The sequence below is a fragment of the Colletotrichum tamarilloi genome (genome assembly GCF_030869305.1).
Source record: "Colletotrichum tamarilloi strain Tom-12 chromosome Unknown Scaffold_40.1, whole genome shotgun sequence".
Classification (NCBI taxonomy): Eukaryota; Fungi; Ascomycota; class Sordariomycetes; order Glomerellales; family Glomerellaceae; genus Colletotrichum; species Colletotrichum tamarilloi.
This window is the reverse complement of record NW_026849423.1, coordinates 72,924-94,847: the sequence shown is the minus strand read 5'-3', so window position 1 is coordinate 94,847 and position 21,924 is coordinate 72,924. Positions and strand designations below refer to the sequence as shown.

Below are 21,924 nucleotides of genomic sequence, written 5' to 3'. Positions count from 1 at the left end.
ACAATGCTCCTGCGCTATCGCCACTCCTACCTCGTGGGCGCGCTTGCGAATTCGAATTTGATTTATGATATATAGTGCTTACTTCCCTCAGCTTCGGGCTCCCGGGTTCGTATGTTGCAGGATGGAGGGAATAATGACGGCTGGTCATTCTTTCATAGGACAGAATTGAGTCTCATTTCCCTCTGACCCGGTCTCCGAGGCCGACGATGCAAGTTTCCACTGATGGCCCGTTCCGTCAAGCTCTCAATCAGGAATGTAGGACAGAGAGGCCCACGAGGCTCGCACGCGGTTTGACAACATGTGTAACCCACATCACCGAGCATCACGAGTCACCACATGGCGCGCGCGTGTCAACGTTTGGGATGTCGCAACAGGCGAGTTGAGGGCATGAATACGAGATTCATGTAAATTGAGCCGTGCGTGCTCAGCAGAGAATCAACTCTCAGGGAGGCACGCTCGATGAAGACAAAATAGACGAGTTCCCGCCCGCCACAGCGTTGATCGCATCCCATACGCTCCCCGGAGCACAGGTTTCCCGGACGATGATGGCGACGAACTGCATCTGCATCCTGCAAGAACCGTTACGCAAGGCGAAGTTGGTCGTCTGCAACGAAGATTTGAAAGACACACGCACTCGTCACCTCTCGTCGGTCTGAACTTCTGTAGTCGGCAATCCGCATAATCGTGCCTATCAGAAACGCAGTTGTCATTCCGTACGTACGGAGAGCCGGGAAACGATGCTCAGCCTCTCGCAAGCCCCTTCGCCATTGTCTCCCCTTCTTATTCCCGCTTTCGCGCTTCGCGCCGTTCCTTGCATTCTGCCTATATAGTGCTCACGCCGTGTCCGGTTACGCGATCGGATTGGGCGCTTCGCCCCTGCCTCGTTCAACGTTGCGCTGGAAAGTATGAGTGAATGGGCTGGCCGGGCGAGAAATGTTCTTTCTCCTTTGTTTGGAACCCACCCTCTCATCCGTTGGAGCAATCCAAGTAGTATTGGGAGCTGATGCGAAGCTGACGTTGGAATTCTCTCATTCGCTCGGCATCAGCCCACGAAAACGAAGAGGCGTAAGTCCGGCCCGACATGGCAGGGGTTTTTTGTGTCTCTCCTTCTCTTTTCTTTGCAGATCCAACCCACGGGACGGGCAAATTCGCTGTACGGCTGTACGTTTTGCTAATCTTAAGCTTGATACCCTCTACTCTCTTTCCCCTTTGGTACTTTCCGGATGTGGCGCCGACTGTCTTGTTATTCGCTGCGCGTCATTCTTGGGGTGGTTCTCATGGGAAACGTAAAGACTTGGCGATGCCCGAGCGAATGAGAGGCATTGTGGAAATGGCCCCCACGTGTCGCTCTCGTAAAGCCACCAACCAGGACGAAAGATCCGGAACTTTTTCTTCTAATTGCAGAGGTGAAGGATAAGGCAAGGGAGGATGGGGAGTGTGGCTCCCGCGCATACGCCGTGCAGCCACATCTTGCTCCAACGGCCTCTCTCTCAGTCTACCACCCTGCGTCGAATGCCCTCGCATTGCGGCAATGTGGGTCGTACCGAAGCAGCCAAAAGTCCGGCGCGCTGGGAAAAGCCATGGTCCTATTCATGTCGAGGAACATGTGCTCTCGTGAATGGCAGCGGCGCGGGCCATAAGGCTGTGCCGCAGAGCCACTGGGACATTCTAGCAAATCAACGACAACCAAGGCATCTTTAGGGTGTTCCATCACTGTTTCTCTGAGGATCTCGAAGAATGTATATTAAGGCCCGTCCCGCGTTGTGGGTTGTGGAAGCGGTGCTCGCTGAGGGCAGCATGTCGTGTACCCGACCAAACAAGGTATCTCGCTGTTCACGATGGCGAGTGAAGTAGAAAGATCTTCTCACGACAGGAGTCCGCGCGACGACGGCGATCAAGATGGTAAAGTAGGAGGAAGCGTACGGGAGAAAAGAAGGAGCGCCGAAGATGACCAAGGGGAAGGGAGCGTCACGACGGCAGACACAAAGATCGCCCCGGTCCGCACCCGGGCCCAGACCGTCATCCTAATGTTCGCGCTCTGCATGGCCGTCTTCCTCGCGGCCCTCGACGCCGTCATCATCACCACCGCACTACCAACGATCGCGCGGGAGATTGGGTCCTCAGACTCGGGATTCGCCTGGATCGGCGCGAGCTATCTGCTCTCCAACGCCGCCTCAGTCCCCTTCTGGGGCAAAGTTAGCGACATTTTCGGACGCAAACCGATCCTCGTCATCGCCAACGTCGTCTTCATGGTCGGCAGCCTCGCCTCGGCGCTCTCCGGCACGCTGACGATGCTTGTTGCGGGGAGAGCGGTCCAGGGGCTCGGGGGCGGCGGGCTGATGGCGCTGGTCAACATCACCGTCGGGGACCTCTTCAGCCCGCGGGAGAGGGGCGCGTATTTCGGCGCCGTCGGTGCGGTTTGGGGTCTCGCCAGCGGGATCGGACCGCTCATCGGCGGCGGGCTGACGGAGAATGTTTCGTGGCGGTGGTGCTTTTGGATTAACCTGCCCATCTCTGGCGCGTCGCTGCTCATCCTCGTCTTCTTTTTGCGCATACACACGCCCAAGACGCCGCTTCTCAAGGGCCTGGCGGCCATTGACTGGCTAGGCACACTCACCTTCACCGGAGCGACGTTGATGCTCCTCCTCGGACTGCAGTTTGGCGGGCTGCGGAACCCCTGGGACTCGCCCACCGTCATATGTCTCATCGTCTTCGGCTGCGCGACCTACTCCGTCTTTGCTTTCGTCGAGCGTTTCGCAAAGTACCCGCTCATGCCGGCCTCGTTGTTCCGCGACGCGTCGGTCGTCTTCTGCTACGTGGCCAACTTCTGCCACGGGCTCGGGTTCGCGGCGATTGCGTTTTTCTTACCGCTCTACTTCCAGGCAGTGCTGGGCGCCAGCCCGATCCAGTCGGGCGTATGGCTTCTCGCCACGGCGCTGCCGTTGGCGGTCGGCACTATCGGCGTCGGGGTGACGATCAAGAAGACGGGGCGGTACGTTGAGATTGTGCGGGTGTCGATGGCGCTCACGGCGATTGCGTTTGGGTTATTTGTGACGTTGCCCGCGGGACGGGACTGGCCGCGGTTGATCCTGTTCCAGGTGCTCGCGGCGCTGGGCATCTCTCCGAATTTGCAAGCGTTGCTTATTGCATTGCAGGCGCTGGTGAGGCAGGCAGATGTAGCGACGGGGACGGCGACGTTTGCGTTTGTGAGGCATATTGCGCTGGGGATCGGGGTGGTCGTCGGGCAGGTCATATTCCAGAGCGTCGTGGGACGGCATGAGGGCCGGTTGTTGGCGGCGGGCGTGCCGGCCGAGGTTGCTGCCAAGTTTGGGAGGGGAGGGACGATTGCGACGGCGGCGCGCGGTGCGATGGAGGGTTTAAGTGAGGGGCAGAGGCGGGTTGTGAGGCTTGCGGTGACGGATGGGTTGAGTAAGATTTGGGTCTTCTTTTGCGTCATGTCTGGTGTCGGGTTTATTGCTACATTTTTCATAAGGCAGGTTGAGTTGAGTGAGATGCATACTGAGACGAAGACTGGGTTGGATGAAGGGGTCGAGGTTGAAGAGAGTAAAGGGGCAGGGAGGACGAAGGAACGGGATGAGCCGGTTTGATAGTGCTGAGCTTGGAAATGAGTTGCTGATATCAGGATGGATGAATATTGAAAACATACGCTTTTTCGGACTCTGTTTGTGTATAAGTAGAGTGTAAGAGAAACTTTATCTTGAAAGCGAATTCCATGATCATTCCGCATCCAGTCCTATTGGTAATATAACCTCAGGGTCTCGCCATACTTTCTTTATCTAATCATAGAAGTTTCCAGGCAATGTTAATTATTATTTCATCGCCCTCAGAGAGAGAACACCCGATATGAGATGGGGTAACTTCTCATAGCACTAGAAATATCTCACTTCGAATCATCAGGCAAGTTCCCCCTTGATTCTTGTTAACAACGTATCAAACTCAGAGAGAACAAGTAATGTAAAGCGTGGTCTGTTCTCATGGTACCGGCAAACGGCAGGTCTCGAGGAGGTAAGTCAAGCAGTGATGGCCAGGGGGACATTTTCGCATACCCAAGACACCTCACCTTGAGATGAGTCAACGGTACCTTACACAAGAACACATCTATCGTAGCTTTCACAAATTGTTCTATTTGTCCCTCGTAATCAATTCTCCCATTCATGTGATTTTTCAAGAAGACGCTTACGAGGAATACTCGTACTCGATAGGTAATGCCCATCTGCGAGAATCCTTCACTTCTCATCTGGTTCAGCCACAATTAGGCACCCCGCCACAGCTCACAGTTTATGTAGCCTGCACCATCAACAGCAGACATTACTAGCCAAGACGGAAAGGAAAATGCACAGCGACACAGAAATGATATCAAATTCCAAGAAGAATATTCATGCAGACTATAACTTTTACAGGTCAAGTGAGTATCGGGGGGCTTCAAGACTTCAAGGCAGCAAGGTACACAGCACAGAAGACATCGCACAGAGCCAATCAGGTTTGCGAGATTGACCCCGCACTAGGCACTCACATCCGATCGCAGGCATCCACGCTTGAACAGTCTTCGTCTCAATTCGTGAGTCTACAAGACAGATGTCGAGGCATTCTTTTTCTAGGAAGTATTGTTGAAGATTGAAGACACGTCTGTTGTAGGCCGTATTTTCCAAAACAAAGCAGCCTGGTGTGTTTTGGTTTGACGGGGACAAGTGCTTACATACCCTAAGTCTGTCCACTTGAGGCCAATCCGTACTCCGCCGCATTGTTAGTCACCAACTTATGAGGCGAAGCCTGACGCTTGCGCCTTGACGACTTTGCTAGGCAGTCGCATTTCTGTCCTTTTGTAAATATCTCTTGAAGTGTCTTTTAGAGAAAAGAGGTGGTCCCTGTGTCTTTTATTGCTTCCCGAGTCTTCAAGAAGTTGGCCGACCCTGTATCAAGCAGCCATTGTCGTTCGACAAACAGCACCAACAACAACAAATCACCACAACAACCACAAGGCATCAACACCCACCGATATCAAACACCACAACGACACGACCTAAAGCGTTACAAAGGTCTACTGGCAAAAACAAAACACATTTCCACCTACCACGAAAAAGAAATCCGACACAATGCCAATCTCAGACCTCATCCCCGCGGCCCTCAAGCCCAAACCCGCCAAACCCGCCGCTCCTAAACCCCAAAAAACATCCTACACGTCCAACGAAGTCCCCATCCCGCACGACTTCCTCTCCGTTCCCCTCCCGGCCTCCGCCCCCGCCGTAACCCTCCAAAAACTAGACTGGTCCAAGACCGCCCTCCCCGAAAACGGGCCCTTGTATGCCGTCGTCCTGGACAACGTCCTCACCCCGGACGAATGCGCCCAGCTCCTCCGCATGGCCGAGGCCTCCGCCACAGACCGCGGTCCGGACCCGGACAAGGACGAGCCGTGGCGGCCGGCGATGGTCAATATGGGTCCCGGGTGGGAGATTCTGGAGCCCGAGTACCGGAATAGCGATCGAATTATCTGGGACCAGCAGGAAGTTGTCGATCGGTTGTGGGGCCGGTGTAGGCTTGCGCCGGGGTTGGAAGCGCAGCTGGCTGGGATGGAGGGGGTGAGGAGGCCGGAGAAGGGTTTTGAAACGAGGTGGGCGTTTAAGAGGTTTAACAAGCGGATGAGGTTTTTGAAGTATCAGAAGGGGCAGTTTTTTAGACGTGAGTTCATCGCAGTTCCTTGCCCCTCTATTCCCTGTTATGATGGATTATTGACATTGATATAGCGCATTGCGATGGACCGTATGGCGAAGAAGCGGAGGATGGGACTGTGTTCCGGACGCATTATACCGTTCATCTTTACCTCAATGACTCTGTCGCTGAGGCGGGTAAGGACAGCGGTGCCGACTTGGTTGGTGGCGCGACATCGTTCTTGTCGGGGGATGAGAAGAGGAAGGTTGATGTTGATCCTAAGGCGGGGCGGGTGCTCATCTTTCAGCATAGCCGGCTTTATCACTCTGGCGACGATGTTGTCAAGGGGACCAAGTATACGATGAGGACGGATATTTTGTATGAGTTGATCAAGACGAAGATTGAGGATGAGACGGAGGCGAGTGAGGCCGTGGCGGCTTGAGAGTCGTCATCTTCTCTGTATGCTCGAGGGGATTCGAAGGCAACTATGAGACTGTGAGCTGGACTTGCCTTGTGTAGTGATGTATTAGATAGCGATAGTAATGGCATTTATCCTTCTCACATTCCAAACCACGGTGAGCAGGATAGATGTCATCGATATCGGAGTTTTCATCGGTTCATCAGATACCTACACATGGGTCTCTGTGCTCTTTCGCTCCCATTGGCCGCACCAAACCTCGGGGACCTATCTAGAAGTGATCAATCCACCAATCTACGTGTTGCCGTCGTCGACGAAGCAAAAATCGTGATCAACACCAAAAAAATGCCTCGTGGCGGAATCGAACCGCCGATCTTCTCATGTCACTAGGTACTAGTGAGACGCTATACCACTTAGCCAACAAGGCTTGTAATTGGTTGTAGAGTCTCCGTCTGTGCTGTGTCATATAGCGCGTGTCATTCGCGCAAATCTCCGAAGTGCCTGCTGTGTGTTTGTCGTATGCTGGGCTCCTCAGGGCAGGTTTATTGATCGTCTTCTTCTCAAGTCTTGACACCAAGAGCCTTGCTGCCTCCGAAGTTGCAGACGGCGCGAATGATCTCAATCACATCTCAGATACAGACGATGACTTGTAGGAATACCTTCTGCACACGAGATAGGGCCCAAATTTACGTTCGCAGGGAACGATTTTTAGAGTCGTCTCTCGTTCCAGTTATTGTCTCCGTGGGGAGCTTTAGCAAGGGTCTCTGGGGACGGCAGACTGCTGCCGATTCGTGGTGGAGTGCGGAGGGGCGGTGCAGACTCGGCTTCGGTTGACCCAAATTAGAGATTTGACGTTGTCAAGAGGCCCGTGTCGGGTTCTTCATCAGTCGGATGCCACAATTGACAGGACGTCCAAGATTCCAAGACTTTTGATCCACGGGAAGGCGCATACTCGGTAGTAGCTCAGTCTTGGCGACTGGGAGATCTTGAGTTGATTGGGATAAACAGGTTCAGCCCTACTGGGCGTTCATCGAAGCTGGTTCAGCTTGGTGCCTTGGCAAAGAAATGTTCCATGCCGATTGTCATTTGTTGAAAGACCAGGTTATTCAACGCACAAGCTGTTGCTGGAGAGGGATCAGCTTGATGAGGTGAAGTCAGTCAGCCAGGGGAGGTAGCCAGCCCAGCCCCTTTTCGCCTGCAAAAGCATCGGATGTTTATTAGCGGCAGCAAAGCCACGCTGTCGGTGCGCGCAGATGACGGCTTCATTCCCCGTGTGCTTGCCGCCGTCCGAGGTTTGTACGTAGTAGGCATGCAGGGCAGCAGGAGAAACATATCTCAGATGGTAATTGAGCATTCTAGAAGCGTGCATGGACCGAAGCACGAGTCGTCAGCCAGCTTGCAATGAGCAAACTTTTTCTGTACGTTAAATATTGACCAGGAGGGACCCCCCTCCCAGGTCCAAATAGCTGGCAGGAAGGGCATATTTGATGGTCCCAGCGCAGTATTCTGCAATTTCTCGCCAAGGGAATGCCCAGGCGCGTAGATCGCGGCAGGGCGGCCATTTGGACATGGGCGACACGAGGGGGGCGTTGCTGTGCAGCAAGGGAGCTAGCAGAGCCAAGGACCCAAAGACCCGATGGGAGGACGATCTGGCTGACGAAAAGCTTGTTCTTTGGATTGAATGGCTTGGCGGCTAGAGGATGTTTTAGTGGTGGTTTGTGTTATTCAGAAGGATTGGTCGTGACCGTTCGTTGGATGGGAGATGGGAACTCGAGGGGCGACGCCAATGAGTTGTAAGCGCTGCAGTATGCAAGAGTGAGAGAAATTGAATAGAGCACAGTTTGGCTGGGAGTCGGGACCCGACGGCAATGACGGAGACAGCAGCAACTCAAAAAGGCACTCTATTTCCATCCGCCTATGACCTCCTCAGGACCAGGCGAGGCCCGCAATTCATCATTCAGGAAAAGGGGGGCCAAAACAGGGAAGGCCGCGCACTCCACCATAGAACGAACCGGACAAGTCAATTGGCTGATATGAAGATCATGTGATTTCGCTCGTGACCTTGAATCAGGGGTTTTCCCCCTTGGGCTTGTTGTCCTGCCATGGAGGGAAGTCGGCGGCGCGCCACTGCTCCCTCTCGCAACGCCGTCCATTTCGCTGCAAGTACCGGTACTTGTCAAGCATCGTATGGATACGAGGAAGAACCGAAAAGAGCAGACTCGCCTGTCCCAAATGTGCCATGATGCCTCAACAATACCCATAGGTTTACATAGATGGTCATGAACAATTAAAACATTCAATGGCCAAGACAAATGGAGTCGGCCTTGACGCCATACGCTACCTTCTGCTAGGTCTGGCGTACGGATACCCCCAGTCTCTTGGCATTCGGGCCCTGTCCCTGGATCGCCAAGACCACGGGACAAGACGCTGGAAAACTTGGAATTTGCTTGTTTTCCACGCTGGTGACTTGGCGCGCCTGGGCACTGCACGAATTACCGTCGCGGAAGCACAGGAACTCGACGCTACGAATCCTGTGGTGTCGCTGTCGGATGCATTGGCACGCGAGTAGATAGAGCAGATGGACGACGTACGAATACTTACCTTACTCAACACCTGATGGACGTCACATTGCCGGCGCAGCCACCGGCCAACGCTCGACGATCGGTGGGCGAGGGAAAGGCGTTGGTCATTGTTTTCCAATTCCGCATTCCTGCAACAGCGAGAACCTGAATTGGCGCTGTCCATTTATTCCCGCTGCCCTACCTCGTAGGCTCATACTGACTCCCCAGGCATGCAGATAAATGTGAATGTACCGCAACTTGACGCGACGCTTGCCCACCACCAAATAACTGCCCGTCCTCCATGTTCCCGGTACAGCCACCATCCCGGCACCCTCTTACCATTTCTCGCACTTGCACCCGCCCGGCGTCCCAGCTACCTGACTTTTGAGTACCTAGTCACCTAGTGCCAGTGTACACCACACCACACCCCTTCGCTGTCACTCCTTCTTTCCCGGCCCTCCCTCCTCGTCTTCCTTCTCCCTCCAACGTCCCTGTTCATCTCCTTTCCTTTCTCCTCCAACCCTCGTTTTGCCTGTTTACAGAAACCCATCCCGACGACTTCCAGCAGCGATATTCGACAGCTGGCACTTCCACGACTCTTCGCCCATTCTTCACGTTCGACCTACTTCGAAATACTCGCATGATACGGCCCTAGTCCGATCGCGCCGCACCGAGGGAATTGACTTTGGTTCTCAATTTCCCGTCCCGTTTCTCCCCTCTCAACCAGTCGCTCGCTTCAAATCAACGTGAACGTCACTCGACGATAACCACCATGAAATTCTCTTCCATTGCCAGCGCTGCGACAGCGCTCCTCGTCTCGAGCGGTTTCGCCAGCGCTGCATACTCCATCGCTTCCGACGGTACATTCATCCCTCAACTCGAGCCTTCGACAGGCCCCGGTCTATCGCCTTACTAACGCCGTGCCTAGATGACATCAAGGCCACCACAAAAGGTCTCGCCTACGACCTCATGAGCTTCTACGATGGTAACTTGACTGGCCACACGCCCGGTATTTTGCCCGGTCCTCCGCCAGCCGGTGATTACTACTGGTGGGAAGCTGGTGCCATGTGGGGAACTATGATCGACTACTGGCACTTGACTGGCGATTCGACCTACAACGACGTTGTCATGCAGGCCATGCTTCACCAGGTCGGACCCGACCGCGACTACATGCCTCCTAATTACACTGCCTCCCTGGGTAACGACGACCAAGGTTTCTGGGGCATGTCTGCCATGACTGCTGCCGAGGACGGTTTCCCTAACCCACCCGAGGATGAGGCTCAATGGCTGGCTCTCGCCCAAGCTGTTTTCAACACCATGGCCAGTCCCGACAGACACGATAACACTTGCGGAGGCGGTCTCCGCTGGCAAATTCCTCTCTCCAACAACGGATATAACTACAAAAACAGTAATGCTGACGCTCACGCCTCCAACGAACCTGATACTGATTGCTTATAGGTATCGCAAACGGCTGCTTCTTCAACATTGGTGCCAGACTAGCCCGGTACACCAGGAACCAGACATATGCCGATTGGGCCGAGAAGACCTGGGACTGGATGACATCCGTTGGTTTCATCGATGCCGACTACAACATTTACGATGGTGGTCACGTTGAGCAGAATTGTACCGATATCAACAAGGCCCAGTTCTCTTACAACAACGGCGTTTTCATCCTCGGCGCTGCCATGATGTATAACTACGTAAGTGGCTTCTACTCATGCATCTAGATGAGCTTGATATTAACTTCATCCCAGACGGACGGCGCCGCCGCGTGGAAGACACGCTTGGACGGTCTTATCGAAGGAACTTTGAAAATTTTCTTCCCCAACAATATTGCATTCGAGATTGCTTGCGAGGAGCACAACACCTGCACAACCGATATGCTGAGTTTCAAGGGCTACGTCGCCCGATGGATGTCGGTCACGACGCAGATTGCACCATACACTGCCGACAAAATTCTCCCAGTTCTCAAGACGTCTGCAGATGCTGCTATCAAGCAGTGCACAGGGCAGGATAACCAACGAACGTGTGGCTTCAAATGGAGCTCCGGCGTGTACGACGGCACCAAGGGGGCTGGCCAACAGATGAACGTGCTCGGCGCCGTATCATCTCTGCTCATTGGCAATGTGAAGGCACCAGTAACAAACACCACTGGTGGTATCTCCAAAGGAGACCCCAACGCCGGTAGTCACTCGGACAATCTACTCGGCACAGAGACGCCAGTCACAACGGCAGATAAGGCCGGCGCTGGTATCCTGACCTTCCTGGTTCTGGGATGCGCGGCCGGCACGTTTGGCTGGATGAGTTTCGGAGCGTAAATGGGTTGATGAGCGCAACATAACGACTTGAATTTTCTGCGTCATTTTCTTGACATGTAGCAGCACCACGGTCCTGCTGGCGAGTCATGCTCGCAATAGGGATATACCGGCGTCGAGGCCAAGGACGGCCTGGTTTGTATTTACTTGGCGTTGTCGATTGTACATTTGTCCCAAAACGAATATTGGGCAATGCGGTTGTTGGATTTGGTTCCATTCTTCACACTCCCCTGCGGTAGTAATGGGCACTGGATAGCTCACGATAGTGAGGGGTCACTATAGTCTATAATGTAGCTATACTACGACACACATAGGTTTCTAGAATAGACACTCTTGTCAAAATGAACCATGATTGAATATTGCGCATGCCGTGTCTATTTCCTCTCGCCCAGAGCAGGCCAGCCGTCTTGGGCACATGCTGAAACTGACCGCATAGAAGTCCACCAGCGCCATGACGCCATCTCGTCCGAGGTTGGGGCACTCGCTGGGCTCAGGCGCTGGACCTGTCATCTGCACACGCAAACTTTGGGTGCTGGCGCACTGCTGCTTCGCACGGCTGAGCATATCGGACGGTTGTTCTGCCCCCTCTGACCAGACGTTACAGTCTACGTCATCTCGAAAGCTGTCGTCCCATCCTGCAGCGGCAGTCGTTTCAGCAAAGGTGACCGTGGGCCATGGCATAACGGTCGCCTAAACGTTCGAGAAGGAATTTTGGGAACAATGCCAAGTCCCCTTGATAATTCTGGCCGATGTTTCTCCGGTTCGTCAATTTTCTATTTAGCAGTCTTTGGTGTTTGAAGTTTCTCCGCTGTGGTGGACTAAGCCAATCACAGGGCCGGAGAGACTCATGGACGATCCCTCTCTCTGGTCAATCAATCTCACACTCCCACCAATCAATCGTTCACTCACACTCTCTCTCATCCAACCTCTCAGTGAAACCCACAGGACTATTGTTGACAACGTTGCTCAATTTAGCTCATTCCGGTCTTTTCTTCTCAGATTGATTGGGCATCCTCTTTCCTCCATCTATTAAGAGTCTCGCTTGACCAGTTATAATCCCTGCCACCGAAAAACAACCGGGAGTTCAGTAAGCATGCCGATCCCGGACTTTGCCAACGAGGCAATCTTCCCAATCTTTGAAGGCCTCCCCATCGAGGAACCCGGCGCCGCCGATCCGCCCTCCTACGCCGCATCCTCGGAGCCGCCCTCGTATGCGCCGGCCCCCTCCGACCCGCCATCCTACACGGACTCCCAATCCGGCTCCGGCACCGCCAAAGCCTCCGCTTCCTCATCCTCCTCCACGGCAGTCACGAGACCATCCTCCCACGACGCACGCGAAGAATGGTTCCTCATAGCGCAGGTAAAACAAAACATGACCATCACGAAACCGACGCTCGTGGTCGTCGATCGTCAGCAGACGGAGTTCGCCGTCACGTTTGAGGACCGCGGGATCGATTTGCGGCCCGTCAAGGGCGGGTGGACGATTGTCGTGCCGCGCGGGGTGAGGACGGCGCCGAAGGGCGGGAAGAGGGGGTTTGTTAGGGTGCCGGAGGGGAAGGGGACAGGGGTGAAGTATGTCCCTGGCGGGCTGGAGCAGATTGGGGAGTTGGGGGCGCGGGTGAGGGAGGATGGTGGGCGGTGGTTGAGGGAGTGCGCTGGGTGTGGGAAGGGGACTGGAGAGGGTGAGACGTTGAAGAGTTGTACTGCTTGTGTTGTTGCGAGGTATTGTGGCAAGGTGAGTCTTTACTTTAACCTCATTCTCGTGCTGTTTCCCCTCGCTGCTTTTTGACTGGCTGGCGGGAGTGATGTTGTGATGCGGACGTGCTGACGATGATTGACTACATAGGAATGCCAGAAGGAGGATTGGAAGAAGCACAGGGGGGATTGCAAGGTTCTCAAGGGCATGGCGAACGCGTGGGGGATATGATGCGGGTAGACGAGAGGAGTTTTAGGTATGATTAAGGAACTAAAGAAGATGCTCTGTGTCTGGACGGCGCAGACCTGTGACTAGAGAAGTGGTAGTGGACAAGTTCAAGTCCATTGCATTGATGATAGAAATCACTGTGGAGGGCTCTGGGTAGATAGTAGAGCTGACAATCACTGTTGAGCGACCTGGGGACAAGTAGGTTGTTAACCAGACAGAGCATTGAAGCAATAATTCAGTAATAAATATCCGATATGCCATAAGGGAGTGTAAGGTAAAGCATGACTGACACCCTTCTCTACAAAGCAATCCTAAGCCAAATTCTCTACAACAAACATCAACATGTAACGAGAACGTACAAGAACGTCAAATGAGCGACGCAGAATCGAACACATGTCTCTCCTGCCCAGTCACCCCCACACTCACCCTCGTTCCAAGAAGAAGCAGCTCAGAAGTAAGCAATCCGAGCCCCAGAAACCTGCGTATTCCACGAAACATAATCATTGTCATTAACGCCAACGAGCTCGAGCCCCTCCACGGTACCAGGCGCCTTGCAATCCGTCGGCGCGGTCAAGTACGCCCCGTACGTGGCATCCCACGTAGCATACCCGCCCGCAACAACAGACAACCGCCCGATGTTCACGTTCCTCTGGTTCCCGGGTCCTCCCGCGCCCCAGCCGGGCGAGCCGCCGGCGGGCGCGGGCTTCAGCGAGGTGAAGACGTCGAGCTTGCGGCTGCCCGAGACGCTGGAGGTGGCGGCGTCGAGGTAGAAGTAGAACTGGCACTTTTTGCCGGCGGCGGCGGGCGGGTAGGTGAAGGTTAGGAGGGCGGTGAGGTCGTTGCCTGCGTTGGAGGTGGATTTGGAGACGATGGCCGTGCCGTAGGTTGGGGTGATGGCGCCGGTTCTGGTGTTGTAGGTGAAGGTTGAGGAGGGGGTGAAGTAGGTCGATGCTTGGCGGGTTTCTAAGGGGGATGCGAGGGCGGAGGTTACGGTGAGGAGGAGGGCGAGGACGGTCTTGGGGAACATTTTGGTGGAGGTTTGGTGAGGGTTGGTGAGGGTTGGTGAGTGTTGGTTGTGGGATGGGATTTGACGATATTTGGAGCTAGTAGGATGGTGGTATTCTGTGAGCTGGGGATGGTGGTGATGAGGGTAGATGGGCGTCCAGAAAGACGGATGACCCTTCTTGTATTTATAACTTCATTCTATACGACGAAGCCCTCAAGACAGCTTTTCATCTCGAGACTTACTGCACCCGATGGGAATCAGGCAAAAGCAGAGGTATCGTGGCATTCCCCAGCTCTTCGAAATCTCACATAAGGTGGTCAAGGGGTCTGAACCGGGTGTCCTCACGAGATGGCGCCTCACAACTTTCTCACCGATACGTCTCGTAAACTGACACAGCCCGACTTGGCTTTCCACATTTCAGCCTTCGGGTGAGGTCTCCGTCAGCCCTGCAATTCTCTCTCTTAACCCCGCAACTCATAGCAATAGGCCACATAAACCCAGTAGCCATGTAAGCTTAATTTGAGAAGCGGTATACGAACATCGCCCAATGGGATTTAAGTCCTACAGAGGCCTTCATCATCACGCGATGATGTTTAAAAAGTCTCCGCAAGGCGTTCCACTTTGTTTGTTGGAGTTGGGGTATGACGAGCGTTGTGTGGAGGAGGCTCAGCTCTGGGAGCTGGAACTCTCACGACCAATCAGCGCTGTTGAAGTGAGGAAGAGGCGTCCTATCAGAATATCGTGGGCTCTGCATCGTGGTGGCTTGATGGCTTATTTGGAGGTGGTGGCACGGCTCGATTTCGGTTTGGCTGAGCTTGCATCGGCATGACCTAAGAGATTCAACCTTGGCCCTGTGGTTTGGGGGAAACTTCGTATCCAGATGTTTTCTTTGAGACAACGATCCACGATGGAGGGTCATCGGATTGGGTTGGTGGGAAAGAAAAGACCAATGGTCTCAGATGAAGCTATTTTGAGGAGTAAGCTTCGGGGGAATGCGAAAGTGCAACTTTCGAAGCCGAGTGCCTCGCGATATTTGCGCACACGGCCCGAGACGGCAGTTTAGAGGCAGTGTGGAAGCCGAGTTGAAGGATCTAGGCAGAGGTAAATCTTGCTTCAAATTTTGGTCTGCCATGATACTCAGATCGCTGCGAAGATAAAACAGTAGCGGAAAGGGATGTCTGCGCATTGATTCCCAAGCACATTGATGCCAGTGAGCCCCCAAATCCCATTGGAGCTTGCTGTCCGAATTCGAAATCGCCCAGCACTCCCTTACAGCTCGTGGAGCGATGCTCCCAAAGCCAGAGGCATCCCTGATGTGAAGTTTGCCGTTCTCAAATCCACGTGCGACTCCAAGGGACTGCCAGACCACTTCATCTCTTTGTGTCATTTTTGGGCATTTACAACATCGAGGGATGTTTCTTTAGAGCTCCTGTCAACAATCAAAGACACCAAACATGTAATGTGCCATGCAGTAGAGGCCCTAGATGATCAGAAAACCAGAATAAAACTACGTCGTGGCGCCGGTAAGTGTCGTCTTGAGTTCTTGATCTCCCCGCTACATTGCACCAAGTGATCCTAGGCCACTCCTTTCTGGGCCATTCACCATCAACACCATGTTGGCCCTCAATCCATACATCTACGCCATTGTCTTCAATTGCATGATCGCTGCAGCTGATGCCTCCATGTCGACTATAATCAATCCTACGCGTGCTTCTCAACTAGAGCAGGAGCACTGGAATAATCTCCTATCCCCATCACCGACCACCCACGTCTCCGAACGTCCGACAGATGGAACCCATATAGGTCCCCTCGAAGCAGCTATAGAAAGGCGGGAGCAACAACCTTGCGTCTCCGTTCATCTCTGTACCGAAAAGGATTGGGAAGGTGACTGCTGGTGGGCCTGTTTCCGAGATGGCCTGGAGACGTACCCGAACTGGAACTGGGGTGGCAAAGTCAAGTCCGCTCGCCCAGGTGAAGGCGCGACATGCAAGTTCTTCTTGTGAGTTTTTGAGCCTCTTGATTCTGCCTCTCTTGCGAGTGTGAGTTGATGCTGATGTTATTTCAAGTGGCCCGGATTGTAGCATGCGAACAAAGAAGCAAGATATGAAATGGCCGGGGGGCAACTTTGAGGGCTTGGGTGATTTTGGCATTGGGTGCTTTTATTGCATGATGGAGGGATCAAAGAAGTCATACTCGAATTCAAGTTGATCCATACTACCTTAGTACTTTAGGCGTCAATCGCACCCAAACATATCCTAGTCTGCTATCTCAGAAGAAGACTACCCCGAGGACCCCTCATCTCTGGTCTTCAACTTCTTCTGCTGCTCCTCGTGTCTCGCCGTGATGAAATCGCCATCTTTTTGCAAGATATCATAGTCGTCATCCATTTGGTCTATGCCGCGCAGGTAAGTGTGTGCAACTCAGCCATTCAAATCTCCCAAGTGGTTAGAAGCAACAAAATAAAAGGCAACTTACCACGGACGTCGATGTTGAACTTTGCAATTCTCACAGAGATCTCGGAATCATTCAAGTCCGCGACTTTGGCAGTAGATTCTGTAAAAAAGGGTTCCCCGTCGGCAAGAAGAAGAACTCTGCGATCCGGCCATATATCCGTTCTGTTACGTGATTCAACGAGCACCAACTGGGTGGTGTCTTTGTCCGGGTACTCTACATTCCGGAAGCCGCGATCATCGTCTTTGAAGTCTCGGTAGCCTCGGGGGTTGTCCTCAAAGTCATAAGTCAAGCATAGGACCGCATCGTGTCTGAGCGGTTTGTCGGGTGACGGCTCTTTAGCAATGGTGCTCCTGGTGTTGGGCCGCAGAACTTCTCGGACTCTCCATACAAAGTGTTTCGAGGTCGTGATACAGGGAACGAAGATTCCCGCCGAAGTTCTGAGGACGGAGAGATACCAGGCGGTTTGCGAATCACGCCCCGAGCGGATAGTGACCCTAGAGCCATCGACTAATTGCGATCGCCCTTGACTCCCATGGCAACATAGCCCAGCTCCCACCACTGGAGCTATGGTCCAAAGACCATCTTGGTCTTTCCATGAAGGGTCGTATGGTTCGACTCGCGGCCCCTGAAATCTTGCGATATAACCCAAGTGAGCCTATGTTCCGAAATTACATGCATGGTCCGGGATGGCAACTTACTTCTGTGGCATAATCCTCTGCTCGCTCGCAGATCGAAGTCCAAAGTCAATGAGTTTGTAGATGTCATGACGAAGGTAGTGTGTTTTGTCCGCATTCGTACTCTTCGTCTTGAATCGAAATTGCGCAATGATCTTTGCTGACTTTGGAATGTCAATGAACTTCGAGACAGTAAGTTGAGATGCTTTAGTGAACAAGTCGACGACATCTTGGAGCTCATGATCTCCACTATCTTTGAAGGAGTCGAGGATCAACTTCATCTCTTGTCTCTATCAAAACGTTAGGCAAGAATTAATCACCATCGCATTAACCACATATAGTATTCTTACCCCGATAACTCTCCAGTTGTTGTAATCTCCAACTGTTGCGCACCATTGTTGTGGGCTGTGAAAACGTCAGATCACACACGGAGTTTTGGAGCCAAGGGCTCGTACTTGGAAGCCAAGATGGTATTCCCACCAACTGCTTCGAACACCACACTGTCATCGCTATCTTTATAGCTGCGAACAATGCTCTGATCGGCACCTGATGCGATTTCTTTCTTTGACTCCGCCCCAATGATGACTTCCACAGGCTATAGCTACTCGTTAGTTTTTCCGGTACTTAATAGAGGTGTAAAGTCGTTTCAGATAGGATGCATACAGAGGAGACAGACATCCCGATAGCGTGCTTGAAGGAACATCGGCTCTTTTCTTCGTCCTGGGATTCGTTGCCAACCAGAGCTTTTGTCGAAAGCAACATTCCCCCGAGAATGACCTCGTGGCAGAAAAATTGCCCTATAAGGTTTCAACAATTTCATCTTGTGTGAGGCGGAAGCTGTATCATGGGACCACCACGTACCAAATCTTTCGTAAAATTTGCGAACGTCTGTCTCATCCGCTTCCTCACCTAGCTCCTTGATCTTTTCAATGCCATTTGTGAATGCCTTGGTCGGAACGAGATCATCCGCGTTAAGAAACAAAGTAGCTCGGGGAAGCTAGGCGGTTATAAGCGATGTGAAGTCAAGTAACTTAGTTCTGGTAGTGCGTTGCCTACCTTGTATATGCCGATCATGCTCTTGACAGACCTATTGCTCCCTGATGATTGCTCACCTTGGGAGTCGAAGGACTTTCCGCTAGCCACGTTGATACCGATTCCTGAGTAGCCGAGGGCGAGTTTGTTATCCATAGAAGACTTGTCAAAGCTATTACGAACAAGAGAGTGCTTGATTCCGCTCTCAGTAGTGACGACATCAATTTTTGAACCGTCCGTGACCCCGTAATTGGGAATGGCGATCTCAACCTCTGCAGTGGAGACTGTGCTATCTGGGCTGTAGTCAAGATTCAAACCTGACTTGAGACGGAATGCTATACTACTATCAGTAGAAGCTCTTATTGTCAAACATCAACAACGAACCCGGTTTTGGTGCCATTTTGATCTCAGTGCTGACCGGATCAATATACCAGCCGTGCATGACTTGGCAGTTCTTCATGACGAGTTCCCACTGCAACTCATCGAGTGATGACGGTGAGATACTGGACTTGATGGTTAGGTATCAATTGTGAATCCAAGTTGACGTAAAACGTGGTTAAACGGATCACTCTAACCTGGAGGCCTGTGGCGAAACTGTGTCAGTCAATCAGTTAAAATCCAGATCCATGGTGTCGTACCTCAGCCTTTTGAACTGCTTTATTGCCACCCAAAGCTGTCAAAACTGTCTTTGGCTGATCTTCATCGAAACAAGATGAAGCGTCTTTAAACCTGAGGTTGATCGATGGAACGCTACTCTCATATGGACATGTCTCATCCTTGATTTGTTGGTTCAGTCTGGGTGTTCAAATGGTGAAATTGAAAGGGCTCAAACTTACAAGCATCTTGATGTAGTCGTCGAATCTGGTTTTATCAGAAAGAGGGGTTTCATCCGGCAGACAAAAATGATGTTTATCTTTTAGCTGCGACCTTCATGTTGTGATGTTAGAAGTGGAAATACAGAGTGAGTCAAGAACATGGTAGACTTGCATTGCGCTAATTCCGTCTCTCAAGTCCCAGAGTGTCCGAGAGCCTAGGTCCTGGATATCGATGATATGGCCAGTTTCATGTGCATCTTCTGGAGGCGACTTCATCACTCTGAGAGCTTGAATCGCCTGCGACTTATCATTCTTGATTTGGACGATCCTGATGATAAAATCTCCAGTCTTGTAGATGTCCTGTACTGTCTGCGCGTTGTGATCCTTTTTCAGACCGTAGTAAATTCTCACATCCGACTGGGGACTTTTCGTAAGCTTCGATACCTGCTCCACGTATTCCGAAAGAGTAAGGTCATAGTCGAGGAGCATAGATGACGGAGAACTCCATATGTCAAACTCCTTGGCCAGACCAATTGCAATCATCCCCTCTTTGATCTTAGCCATGGTGACACCGTGCATCCCAACGTTCGCGTTGGCGTTGAAGCCGCATTTCTTCAACAGCACGGCGAACCCGATGGTTCCCGCAGGGCTTCCCGTCACTGGAAAAGACGTGGCATCAGCCTTCGCCCCAGAAGATGACGTAGGTGTTGCTTTGTCTATGCGTTGAAATGTCAAAATCGTGTCCGAGTCAGACGGGCTTTTTGTAGCACCGTTGAAAGTATTGGCGCCGGGTGTCGACGGGGGACTGTTGTAAGCACTTTCCATGATAAGTAAGTGTGGTGCAGAAGTTGAAAGGAGGCGGCTGGTCCATATGATAGAGCTTCAGGTCCATGGTAACGTCGTAGTCTCTATTTTGTATCAGGGGCGCAGTCATCGTCCTAGTCAAGTACGTCCACGCTCCAGGCTCCAGCATTGGGTACTCACCATCGTTTCTATGGTCGCGTGCGTACCTGCCGGAACCACGAGTAACTCACACCGGAAACGGCCTGGATAGAACTATGGCTTTCGTTTGTCTCACTACGGCTCAGCCGCATGGTGCGAGAGATGGGTTGGTTTCTTGGCGTATTCAGCCTAACTGGACGAATGCAGGTTGTCTTACCCCGGACTTTTGTCACCTATCAGCCAGGCTAGTCTGACATGAAAAACACGCATCTGAAGCAGTGCAGGGGGAAATGCCGTGAGCATCTATATAATTCTGTCTCGGGGCTCAAGGTATGATTCATTTTTCAGTTGCGAAAGCATTTCCGTTGATCTTCAATTCGCAACAAATCAACAATCCAACCATGGCAGTGGGACTTCCGACAAGCGCCAAAAACCCTGTTCAGAACAGATTGCAGGTTCTGCAGGCGCAGTACCCTGAATATCATGTCGTAATCTGGGCTTCTGCTGGAGGATCACTCAAGCTTCTGCCCGGAACGCGATGGGTTCGCAAGGGAGTTGAACTTATTCAATTCAGTAATCTTTTGGGCCTTACTACAGACACGCGCCATTTCGAGTACTACATTGTCATTGAGGGGGCCTTTCGATACCGCAACAAGTACATGAAAGCAACCGAGTGAGTTCCAGAGTTCACTTTGCCCGAGTCACGAACTCCGGCACTAGCTGACCATTCATAGTTATCGGGATTACGTTGGCTCGACAGCCAATTTTGACTTTGAGAAGCGGCAATGTGTCATGCAGCCCAAGTGAGCATAGTAGTCATGAGTCAAGGCATGACATTTCCCAATCTAACATGCTGACAGAACCGATTTCTGTGCCAAATCTTGGATGAAGCACCTCCCCGACGACATGTGTGTAAAGGATTTGAGCTTACCGGGAACTCGTTGTAGCAGTGCCTCAACCTATTGGATCAACGATGTCGCGAACATTGACGTCGAGCCAGAAATCAGCGATAAGAAGCTGAGGTTACAGTTACTCGGCATGCACAAGTGCCACAAAGACAGTATTCGCACTCAACTTCAAAACGGCGTTCGGCTGCTCGACCTACGATGTGACGGAGAACGCAGACTACGGCACGGCCCTCTGGTCCTTGAAAAGCAGCTCGAAGACGTACTTGATGATGTCAGGGACTTCTTGAAAGACAATAAGAACGAAACCGTCATGATCATGCTCAGTTTCTCATCCGCCTCCGCAACATATGACGCCGACAAGCATTGGTCCGAGGGTTACAGCATCAATTACGACGATCTGCCGAAGAACTTCAACAGAGACTTCAAGAGGGATATGAAGAAAGAAAATCTCTTGTACACAGGCAAACAATGGCCTCTTCTTCGCGATGTTCGCGGAAAGGCTGTCATCTTTCGTGGGTGGGACGTGGATTCTGAGGAAGACCGATGGGGTTTGGAATGCCGGTTGCCAGTTTGGGTGGCCGCGCGCAGTCCCACATCATCCATCAAGGCCGAGGACCTTGCTGCCCAGCGATGGGAAAGCCTGGCAGGAGACTTCAGCAGCCGAGACTCACTCAAATCGATCGTGCTGGCAGCTTGTCTGCATCATGATCCGACAGACGAAACAGGTTGGGTTTCTCCATTACAGACGGCCCCTATCCTTCAGAATAAGGCGGTAGAACACCTCAAGAACTCTACGAGGAAGATGAAGCATTTGTGGGTGTATGGTGATGATATGAAGGAGAAGACAAACCTGGCCATTGCCAAGTTGAACTTCTGGGGTTCAGACGACGAGGGACCCAGTCGGCCACTGCCGCTGACAGTTCACTCGGCGCCTTCAAAATTGATCACTACTAAGTAATGGTGGGCATCGGTATCATCATAGAGATAGCTTGGGGGAAGCATGTGATTAGCTGGTTAATTTGACTGCTTTGCTTATTGCCTACCAACAAATCCTGTGACTCTGTCAACGTCCATAGAGGCACGCGATAGGTTTCCGAGACTTTTTTGCAGCTAGACGCAATAAGAGAGGAACAGCCAGTTCCTGTGGGAACCAGCACACTAACTCCCGGCAGTCGAGAAACGGCTTCTCCAGTGCGGGACCGGACCGA

General features: G+C 52.4%; 10 protein-coding genes across 10 annotated transcripts; 7 read left to right on the top strand and 3 right to left on the bottom strand.

Moving 5' to 3' along the window:
* Nucleotides 1-1,081: 1,081 nt before the first annotated feature.
* On the top strand, nt 1,082-1,640 carry CTAM01_09709 (uncharacterized protein; the record flags this gene model as incomplete). Its single annotated transcript, XM_060525726.1, has 2 exons — nt 1,082-1,352; nt 1,423-1,640. The coding sequence occupies 2 exons, from the start codon at nt 1,082-1,084 to the stop codon at nt 1,638-1,640; spliced, it is 489 nt and encodes a 162-aa protein (XP_060379602.1).
* Nucleotides 1,641-1,838: 198 nt separating this feature from the next.
* Nucleotides 1,839-3,608, top strand: CTAM01_09708 (uncharacterized protein; the record flags this gene model as incomplete). Its single annotated transcript, XM_060525725.1, has 1 exon — nt 1,839-3,608. The coding sequence occupies one exon, from the start codon at nt 1,839-1,841 to the stop codon at nt 3,606-3,608; it is 1,770 nt and encodes a 589-aa protein (XP_060379601.1).
* Nucleotides 3,609-5,114: 1,506 nt separating this feature from the next.
* On the top strand, nt 5,115-6,109 carry CTAM01_09707 (oxidoreductase domain-containing protein; the record flags this gene model as incomplete). The annotated part of the gene is made up of 2 exons (XM_060525724.1): nt 5,115-5,697; nt 5,763-6,109. 2 exons carry the CDS (start codon nt 5,115-5,117, stop codon nt 6,107-6,109), a joined length of 930 nt encoding a protein of 309 aa, XP_060379600.1.
* A 3,309-nt stretch (nt 6,110-9,418) lies between these two features.
* On the top strand, nt 9,419-10,964 carry CTAM01_09706 (glycosyl hydrolase family 76; the record flags this gene model as incomplete). The annotated part of the gene is made up of 4 exons (XM_060525723.1): nt 9,419-9,506; nt 9,575-10,054; nt 10,105-10,346; nt 10,401-10,964. The coding sequence occupies 4 exons, from the start codon at nt 9,419-9,421 to the stop codon at nt 10,962-10,964; spliced, it is 1,374 nt and encodes a 457-aa protein (XP_060379599.1).
* A 140-nt stretch (nt 10,965-11,104) lies between these two features.
* On the bottom strand, nt 11,105-11,642 carry CTAM01_09705 (uncharacterized protein; the record flags this gene model as incomplete). Its single annotated transcript, XM_060525722.1, has 2 exons — nt 11,105-11,209; nt 11,391-11,642. 2 exons carry the CDS (start codon nt 11,640-11,642, stop codon nt 11,105-11,107), a joined length of 357 nt encoding a protein of 118 aa, XP_060379598.1.
* A 412-nt stretch (nt 11,643-12,054) lies between these two features.
* On the top strand, nt 12,055-12,888 carry CTAM01_09704 (uncharacterized protein; the record flags this gene model as incomplete). Its single annotated transcript, XM_060525721.1, has 2 exons — nt 12,055-12,696; nt 12,808-12,888. 2 exons carry the CDS (start codon nt 12,055-12,057, stop codon nt 12,886-12,888), a joined length of 723 nt encoding a protein of 240 aa, XP_060379597.1.
* A 445-nt stretch (nt 12,889-13,333) lies between these two features.
* On the bottom strand, nt 13,334-13,912 carry CTAM01_09703 (uncharacterized protein; the record flags this gene model as incomplete). Its single annotated transcript, XM_060525720.1, has 1 exon — nt 13,334-13,912. The coding sequence occupies one exon, from the start codon at nt 13,910-13,912 to the stop codon at nt 13,334-13,336; it is 579 nt and encodes a 192-aa protein (XP_060379596.1).
* A 1,592-nt stretch (nt 13,913-15,504) lies between these two features.
* On the top strand, nt 15,505-15,894 carry CTAM01_09702 (uncharacterized protein; the record flags this gene model as incomplete). The annotated part of the gene is made up of 1 exon (XM_060525719.1): nt 15,505-15,894. The coding sequence occupies one exon, from the start codon at nt 15,505-15,507 to the stop codon at nt 15,892-15,894; it is 390 nt and encodes a 129-aa protein (XP_060379595.1).
* Nucleotides 15,895-16,170: 276 nt separating this feature from the next.
* CTAM01_09701 (uncharacterized protein) lies at nt 16,171-19,691 on the bottom strand (the record flags this gene model as incomplete). Its single annotated transcript, XM_060525718.1, has 11 exons — nt 16,171-16,283; nt 16,367-16,977; nt 17,044-17,309; nt 17,370-17,424; nt 17,475-17,614; nt 17,683-17,816; nt 17,881-18,016; nt 18,076-18,386; nt 18,436-18,559; nt 18,627-18,634; nt 19,010-19,691. The coding sequence occupies 11 exons, from the start codon at nt 19,689-19,691 to the stop codon at nt 16,171-16,173; spliced, it is 2,580 nt and encodes an 859-aa protein (XP_060379594.1).
* A 518-nt stretch (nt 19,692-20,209) lies between these two features.
* CTAM01_09700 (uncharacterized protein) lies at nt 20,210-21,674 on the top strand (the record flags this gene model as incomplete). Its single annotated transcript, XM_060525717.1, has 3 exons — nt 20,210-20,481; nt 20,543-20,611; nt 20,669-21,674. The coding sequence occupies 3 exons, from the start codon at nt 20,210-20,212 to the stop codon at nt 21,672-21,674; spliced, it is 1,347 nt and encodes a 448-aa protein (XP_060379593.1).
* Nucleotides 21,675-21,924: the final 250 nt, after the last annotated feature.